This window comes from Lotus japonicus, chromosome 2 (assembly GCF_012489685.1).
Source record: "Lotus japonicus ecotype B-129 chromosome 2, LjGifu_v1.2".
NCBI lineage: Eukaryota > Viridiplantae > Streptophyta > Magnoliopsida > Fabales > Fabaceae > Lotus > Lotus japonicus.
This window is the reverse complement of record NC_080042.1, coordinates 56,826,568-56,834,513: the sequence shown is the minus strand read 5'-3', so window position 1 is coordinate 56,834,513 and position 7,946 is coordinate 56,826,568. Positions and strand designations below refer to the sequence as shown.

At 36.5% G+C, this 7,946-nt stretch overlaps 2 protein-coding genes across 2 annotated transcripts; both read left to right on the top strand.

The window, feature by feature from the left end:
* The first annotated feature begins 376 nt into the window (after window positions 1-376).
* Window positions 377-3,171, top strand: LOC130738473 (uncharacterized). Its single transcript, XM_057590459.1, has 3 exons — window positions 377-573; window positions 1,895-2,069; window positions 2,869-3,171. The coding sequence occupies exons 1-3, from the start codon at window positions 441-443 to the stop codon at window positions 2,960-2,962; spliced, it is 402 nt and encodes a 133-aa protein (XP_057446442.1). The 5' UTR covers window positions 377-440; the 3' UTR covers window positions 2,963-3,171.
* Window positions 3,172-3,888: 717 nt separating this feature from the next.
* On the top strand, window positions 3,889-6,805 carry LOC130738472 (chlorophyll a-b binding protein CP26, chloroplastic). The gene is made up of 6 exons (XM_057590458.1): window positions 3,889-4,337; window positions 4,776-4,860; window positions 4,985-5,035; window positions 5,168-5,288; window positions 5,877-6,011; window positions 6,396-6,805. Exons 1-6 carry the CDS (start codon window positions 4,148-4,150, stop codon window positions 6,654-6,656), a joined length of 843 nt encoding a protein of 280 aa, XP_057446441.1. The 5' UTR covers window positions 3,889-4,147; the 3' UTR covers window positions 6,657-6,805.
* Window positions 6,806-7,946: the final 1,141 nt, after the last annotated feature.

Here is a 7,946-nt window from a genome sequence, read left to right as displayed (position 1 = left end):
ACTGCTGCAGCTAATTGATGGAGCAAAATTAGAACCCTACTGCAGCTTTTTCTCCCTTTTCTGCATCACCACGTTGTTTTGACTTTTGAGCACTATTTTTTTTTTTTTACAAACTCACTGGTCCAACCGGTACAAGGCCGAGTCACCGGGTTTTTGACCGAACCGGCCGAGTCTATCCGATTCAGATCGAGTGGATTGCATGGCCGATCCGATGCTCGGCTCGAACCGGCCTAGGGTTCGGTTCCCGGTCCAACCGGTCGAACCGGCCGGTTCGAGCCGAGTTTAATAACACTGGTCCAACGTAAGTTCATCTTGGCAACACAACAATTCAAATTGCGTGCGTGTCTGTGTAACTATATATATAAAAAAACAAACGGAAAAAAGAGAAATTCAAAGAAAAGTGGTAGTTGACAAACTCAACTCAACTCCGAGCGAGCAAGATGAGCAACGGTGAGGAGAAGGGTTTGCTGTGGAAGCTTCCGGAGTTGAAGTCCAGAGATCTCGGCAAGGTGGGTCCCGCCTTCGGTTTCGGTGCCGGCTGTGGCCTCGGCTTCGGTATTGGCCTTCTTGGAGGTACAGCACCCACTCAACTTCCACTTTTCCTTTTCTTCTCTCTTTTGATTTGTTGGTTGAGTAAAAAATGTGAATGCTTTAGAAGAATTATTAACTCATGGATGTTTGTTTTCAATTTCATTGTAAAGTTTGTTGAAATTATACCCTAAGCTTCACTTGCTTGAATATGGCATGGTTTCTTACTTATTTGATAGTTTTTTCACATTGAGGTGTGAAAAAATCATAATATTTTTTTTGGAAAATTATGCTAATTTTGTATGAAAATGATGAGGAAATGAAGAAAAGTCCTGGTATATAATGAACCCTTCTTCACTGTAGAAAGAAAATTAAAACTATTAGATTGTAATTATAAACCTGTGTGTGTCACTGAAGTTCATATTTACTGATTGAAAGAAATAGAAATGTCAAAATCCATTAGGTTGTGGGTGGCCAGTGGCTTGTATTGTGTATGATGCAAGATTTTATCTTTTAGTTGTTGACTAGAATGTACAGAGAGGACTTCTTGGAGAGAGAGGTCTGAGTGATGAAGAGAGAACAAGGAAGAGTTACACTGGAATTGTAGTTTTGTTTCTGGGGGTCCTGGTATCAAGTTCTGAAAGAGAGTTATCACTTTTTAAAATTCATACCAGGACAAATAAATTGTTATGAGTTATGGATGAATGTAAGAAAGTATTCTCCCAATTGTTCAAGTTTCACAATATTATTGTTTGTTTTTCTATCTTTTAGGTTTTTATGCCCTTCTATTTGTGCTTAATGCTATTCCTTTTTTATTCATTTTATTTTGGGTCTCTAGGGCCTATAGATGATTGAATACCGAACTGTAAAGCAGTGCAGATAATTGGTAAACCACAGTTCGGAAAATCTTTCTTAAAGTCCTTTTTGCATAGTAATCAATGTTAAATCTTTCTGAGAAATTTTTTGCAGCATTTGTTTTGGTGCTTGATAATTGATATGAGGGGGGCAGGGATGTACTACACACTCTGAACTTATGGTCTAAATCAGCAGTTACAACCATGACAAGGAATTCTACAATTGAAAAGAAAAAATATTTTGTTGAAATCCTTATTCTACTCAATGCCTCATAACCAATGTTTTAAACTATTGACAAATGGTAGATCATTCCTTTATGTAATTGGTGAAGTTATATCTAAAATAGTTTAACAGTAAGATGTAGTGTGCCTTTTCAGCTTCTTGTTTGATTTATGGCTGTAGGCCTGTTGCTCAAGACCTTCTCTAATGCAGCTGCTATTAAGTTTGAGCATATTTTTTGTGTTGATTTATGCATAATAAAATCTTAAGCAAAATACTTTTCTGACTCCAGGAGTAGGTATAGGCCCGGGAATTCCTGGCTTCCAAGTTGGTTTCGGGGTTGGTGCCGGCTGTGGTGTTGGTCTGGGATTTGGCTATGGTGTAGGAAAAGGAATTGCACAAGATGAGAACAGGAGGTACTCTAATGTTGGAAATCCTTTTCGTGGTTCTGGAAAGATTATTGCTGAGTAAGTAAATTGCGTAATTGTCCTTAGTTTTATGCCTTTCTTAATGTAAATAATAAATATGCTCATTTGGTTGACTTTATGTTATTTCATTTCATTTTGTTATTCTGATAATTGTTCTGTCGACCTTTCTGTTCTCCATGCTGATACTTCTACTCTTATTGCTAAAATAGAGGAAAGTCCTGTATTTTAATTTTCTCAGTTGTTCCTATGTAAATCCAACAGAGAAATGTGAATGGAAACAAATAGATAAGTCACATTGGAAAGAGAAAAAAAAATACTGACAAGACTTTGGTGTATAATAAAATTATGCTTTTTGCATATTTGGAAACCTTCATGTCTAAGACGGTAAAGTCCACCTACATAGAGAGTGTGGCTAACACGAGACCCTTGAAGCAAGCTTTGGTGAATTTTTTAATAAGACTATCAGATTGAGGCTTTAAGCCACCACTTTTCAATAAGAATCTCGGTAATATGAAAATTGTGCAAAATTGCTTCTTAAAGAGTATGAATTCTTAATCTTGTAGCTTGTACATGATTGAACATTCTGCTTCCTTAAAAAATTCTTGTTGGGTAGATCCTATGAATCTGCAATAGCATTCCACCACGTATGCAAATAAATAAAAGGATAACAATCTGCAATGGTGTGGATATAACGGGCTCTATTCGTAAATCTTCAGATATACTATAGCTACAAAGATTTTATTGTGTGAAAGTTTGTTATATCTAAAAATGTTCTGTGGCTGGTTTCTAATTTTATCTCATTTTTAATATAATATGCATATTCTGTCTGTTATTTCAGGGATGATATTACTGCACTTGTGGATGAAATTGTCATTAATACTAAAAAGCTCATCAAGGAGACATCAAAAGAAATTGAGAAATGGAGAAGATGATTGAAGAGTCCTTATATTTTTTTTATGTACAATTGTATACACTAAAGATCTGTCAGTCAGTATTTTGTACTAAATCATGGCAAGCTCAGCATGTTGCGACTTGTGACTTGTAGCAGCAGAGTGCATGAGCAGGACATGAAATACTAAAAATTCATATTAGCTGGGGTATTATTTGCCCTTCACTAAAATTGAGTTCCATTCCACCTCTATTCTACAACCTTTTTTTTTCTTGGAGAAACAGCAATGCTTAATTTGATTCACTAATAAGACACCCTACATGCATTCCATTTTTCTCTCTTTTTATCATATTCAATATATATTACATTCATTACTTTCCTCTCTTCTCTCCCTTTCTCACTCTTTGTATCTATTGGATATCAGTACTATGAGAATGTTAACAAATCAAGTTACTATTTGTTTAGTATCAACTTAGAAGCACTTATTGCAGTGTTTTACTGTCTATAAAAGACCATTTCTAGGGATTCGGATTCCCTGTATTCATGGATACCTGTAGTCAAACAATTTGAGCCGTGGGATCTAGATCGGTCAACTCATATTTCACAAAGATCTAACCATAGATAACAATTTAAAATCTGAGCCGACTGTTGTTGATCGAATGACTTAAATTGTTTGAGTGCATGAATGTAGGGAATCTCTAACTACATGGTATCCATTTCCCATGTGTGGTGGTGCCAAACTGACAAGCTTTGTCTCTTTCTGAATTCCATGGTCCATATGAATTGTTTAGATTCTCATTTCGCAATACAATTCTGCCCACAGAATGGTTGCAGAAGAAAACAAATTGAAGTTTTTCACCAGAACTGTAAATCTTGTTACTGTAATTACTTACTATTATGTCGTAGCTGTTGTTTCTCCTGAGAGAAGAAAATTACAAAAACAAATGATAAAACATGTTATCCAAAACCAAGCAATCTACCAGCTCAGGAGCCACCCACATCAGCAACATCATCTCCCTTGTATCAGGTATTAACCAATCAAATCCTTGCATTGGATAACACTCTCTAATGTAGACCAATCAATGCCCATGATCATGAATCTGACGTGGCATGTCCACATCCACCAGAGCTTGCATATAGTAGTATCTTGCAATTTGGATCCTCATCATACTTCATCTACCTGCTTGGCTTGGCAAATTCACCTGAGTTTCTGAGGCTTCTCCCAAAAATGGCTTCCCTTGGCATGTCAGAAATGCTTGGAAACGCCATCAACTTCGGTGGCGCCACCAGGTCAGCACCATCTCCCTCTAGCCCCGCCACCTTCAAGACAGTGGCTCTTTTCTCCAAGAAGAAGCCAGCACCAAAGCAGAAACCTGTTGCTGTTGCTCCTGCTGACGAGGAACTCGCCAAGTGGTATGGTAAGTCCCCAACAACAAATTCTCTCATGCTTGTTTTCTTTTTAAGTTTTGACAATGCTCTCACTTGAAAAGGAAAAAAAGAGAAAAAAACATAGTAGTATTACAAAGCTCCTGCTATGCGCGATGTCCAGAGGGGTCGAACCACTATGCGAATCTAATGTAGGTAGTTTTACCTTGCATTTTTTGCTAGCGGCTGATTGTACGGCTTAAACTTTGTGACCGCAAAGTCAGATGGCAACAACCTTATCCCATTGCGCCGAGTCTCGCCCCCTTAAAGGAAACACATGTTAAGAAATATAATTGATGTTGTTTTGAACATTTACAACATGAAAAGAAAAAATTCTTTTTAAATCTTGACAAGGAAATAGTTGAAGTTAAGGAGTTATTGAAGGTTGAATACTTGTTGCTAAACCTATGCTTGTTTCTATTTGGTGCCAGGTCCTGACAGAAGGATCTTCTTGCCTGATGGACTCTTGGACCGATCTGAGATCCCAGAGTACTTGACTGGAGAAGTCCCCGGAGAGTATGTAGCCTTTCCTCTAGTCCCCTTTAAACTAACTCACATTGACATGCAAACACAGTAGTAAACTGTATTTTTGAAACTTTAGTACTTGTTTTGCTTAATTTGTTTAGTTGTATCCATGCAGCTATGGTTATGACCCATTTGGTCTTGGCAAGAAGCCAGAGGACTTCGCCAAGTATGTCTAACACTCTCAATATATCTATCTATCTATCTATTTGTCTACGTGTGAGTGTGTGTGCATGCTTGCTTATGTTACAGTAACTGTGTGGTAATGTTGAGGAAGTGAAATTGGTGAATTGATGTGCAGATATCAGGCATTTGAATTGATTCACGCCAGATGGGCGATGCTTGGTGCTGCCGGATTCATCATTCCTGAGGCCTTAAACAAATATGGAGCCAACTGTGGTCCTGAGGCTGTTTGGTTCAAGGTTTGTGAGCTCTATATAGAACTCTCACTAAGTCCAGTTTATTAATACATTTTTTTACACTCAACAAATGAAATTCTTAAGACCACACCACAAGTACTAATGCTAAAGACATTTAAAATTTGAATTTTATTTTAAAAGACAAATTCTATTGGGTATGATGTATCTTTCCTTTTCAGTTTGGTTTCAAGGTTTCTAATCCTAATTATTGTGCAAATAGTCCAGTTCAATATTCATTACAGTTACTCACTTTCAATTCAACAGATAGCAATATAGCATATTTCAAGGATTTAAATTTTCTGAATTAAGGTATTCACTTTAGAGTGGAACTGGAAAGTGATTAGTTATGGTCAGTGATTCAAAATAAAGGTTGAGACCTAAATAACTTCTTAACTTGTTATATGTATGTATGAATTTATGATCACAATATCAATTGTTGATTTCTCATTCAATGATTGTAACTCGTAGCTTCTTCCTCTAAAGTGAACTTTCATTCATTTTATAGGAGTCAAATTCTAACTCCCTTTATAGAAAATTTGATGTTTTATTGTTCACACTACCAATTTAATTTTCTTTATGGAAACAATGCAGACCGGAGCTCTTCTTCTTGATGGGAATACGTTGAACTACTTTGGCAAACCCATCCCCATCAATCTCGTTGTTGCTGTCGTTGCTGAGGTTGTTCTTTTGGGAGGTGCAGAGTACTACAGAATTACTAATGGACTGGTATGTGAATTCTCACTTTGAATACTTATCTGCAGTCATTGTTAATAAATCTATCTCAACCTTTCTTGTTTCCATAAGGTTTATAACTGAAGAAAGGTTGTTATTGATCCAAATAAACCATCTCTTGTTAGTTGTTACTATTTTTACATCTGAATTAAGTGCATCTGGGAATGCACATTACCACTCTGTTCATAAATGTGAAAGAATTTGTGACTGTTGAAAAGTCTCACATTGACTATAGATATGACTAAATAAGCCTTTACATATGGTAGTGCAATTATCAACCTGAAGCTAGCATTTAGGGTAGAGTTGAACTTATCTCGAATTCTAAGAGTGACAATATGCGACCAGTTGACTTACTTCTTGTGTGACTATTTCGAGCAGGATTTCGAAGACAAGCTTCATCCAGGCGGTCCATTCGACCCGTTGGGGCTTGCAAAGGATCCGGACCAGGCTGCGCTGCTGAAGGTGAAGGAAATCAAGAACGGCAGACTTGCTATGTTTTCCATGCTTGGTTTCTTCATCCAAGCTTATGTGACCGGAGATGGTCCTGTTGAGAACCTTGCAAAACATCTCAGTGACCCTTTTGGCAACAACTTGCTCACAGTCATTGCCGGGAATGCTGAGAGAGCTCCAACTCTGTGAATCAAATCAATCATCTTCATGTGTTTTTCTCTAATCTCAAATGTACAATACATCATCTCACTGAGACCTTATTAAGGCATTTTGCTTTGTTTCTTTGGAAGCCAAACTCACTCTTAATTTATGTAGTGCCTGAATAGTTTGGCCTTGAATTTGAGCTTTGCATCACTGATCTTCCATTTTCTAATTAAATGAATTCATACATGGAAGCTATTTTCTAATTTCAAACATAATGCCGGATATCTAACCCAAAAGACAAAAAAAAAACTTCATATTGAATAGTGTGAAATTCTAATGGGGAATAGCATATGTGAGGTTCTCATTCTCTGCTTGATCGTTCCAAATTATAGTTTTGCTAATGTTTTGGACAGATCGTATAAGCTTTTATTTACTTATTTATGAATTGTCTAGTTTCAGTGTGAATGATTTCCATAAGTACAGTGGATCAGTCAATGTATATCTGAGTTGATACGTGCTATAGTCATCGTTTGACAATAACACAAAGAAAATCATAATAACAAGGAAATGGTATAGTAAAAATCTAAAGGGAGTGGAAATGACATGATAGTCCACCAATATGATACATTATACTATGTCTGTATGTCACATAAAATTTGTACAAAATTGAGGCAAAAGCACAAATCATAAACTAAAAGAATGAATTATGTTACATATTTTTGGTACAAGATGATAAGAAAAGGAAAAATCAGGAACAAAAACTCCTGAGCTACCAACTCTGCCTTGCTCCAAACTTGGCTAGATAATCTGCACAGAAATTACCTTCTCTCAAAATGTGGATCACTTCCCCTTGTGAGTCTCTCCTAATAAGTTCTCTTACTTCGTTTTGTTTTTCTTTTAATTTATAAATCATGTTCAATTATTGATTAATCATAGCTTTGTTGTTTCTCTTCCATTAGAACTTGCATGAAGATCTAAGGTTCCTTTATTTGAGAATTTTGCCACTATGCGCTATTTGTGGTCAGGGGTCAAATGAATTGGCTGAATATAAGATATGAATTTGCATATGCAACAAATTCAAGTCTAGGTTCAAATTCGACTTCAAATACATTTTATTAGTTAGAAATTCTGTAGATGGAAAGTTATGGCTCTTTTTTTTTTTTTGTTACAAGAGTTATGGCTCTATTTGTGGTTGTGGCACTAACCACTAAGGGAGCAAACGGACTTAAGATTTCTGAATCTTCTTGAATCACTAGATTGTTGTCAGTGTAAGGAAGAAGATGAAGTGGGGAAGATGCCATAATAGAAATTAAAAGCCTCCAGAGTCAACTTTGT

Excerpts from the sequence above, each read along its gene's own strand:
- LOC130738473 (XM_057590459.1), top strand. The coding sequence starts at position 441 with ATGAGCAACGGTGAGGAGAAGGGTTTGCTGTGGAAGCTTCCGGAGTTG. Across the intron at positions 574-1,894 it reads CGGTATTGGCCTTCTTGGAG|GAGTAGGTATAGGCCCGGGA; the intron begins GTACAGCACCCA and ends TTCTGACTCCAG. Across the intron at positions 2,070-2,868 it reads TCTGGAAAGATTATTGCTGA|GGATGATATTACTGCACTTG; the intron begins GTAAGTAAATTG and ends CTGTTATTTCAG.
- LOC130738472 (XM_057590458.1), top strand. The coding sequence starts at position 4,148 with ATGGCTTCCCTTGGCATGTCAGAAATGCTTGGAAACGCCATCAACTTC. Across the intron at positions 4,861-4,984 it reads ACTGGAGAAGTCCCCGGAGA|CTATGGTTATGACCCATTTG; the intron begins GTATGTAGCCTT and ends GTATCCATGCAG. Across the intron at positions 5,289-5,876 it reads CTGAGGCTGTTTGGTTCAAG|ACCGGAGCTCTTCTTCTTGA; the intron begins GTTTGTGAGCTC and ends GAAACAATGCAG.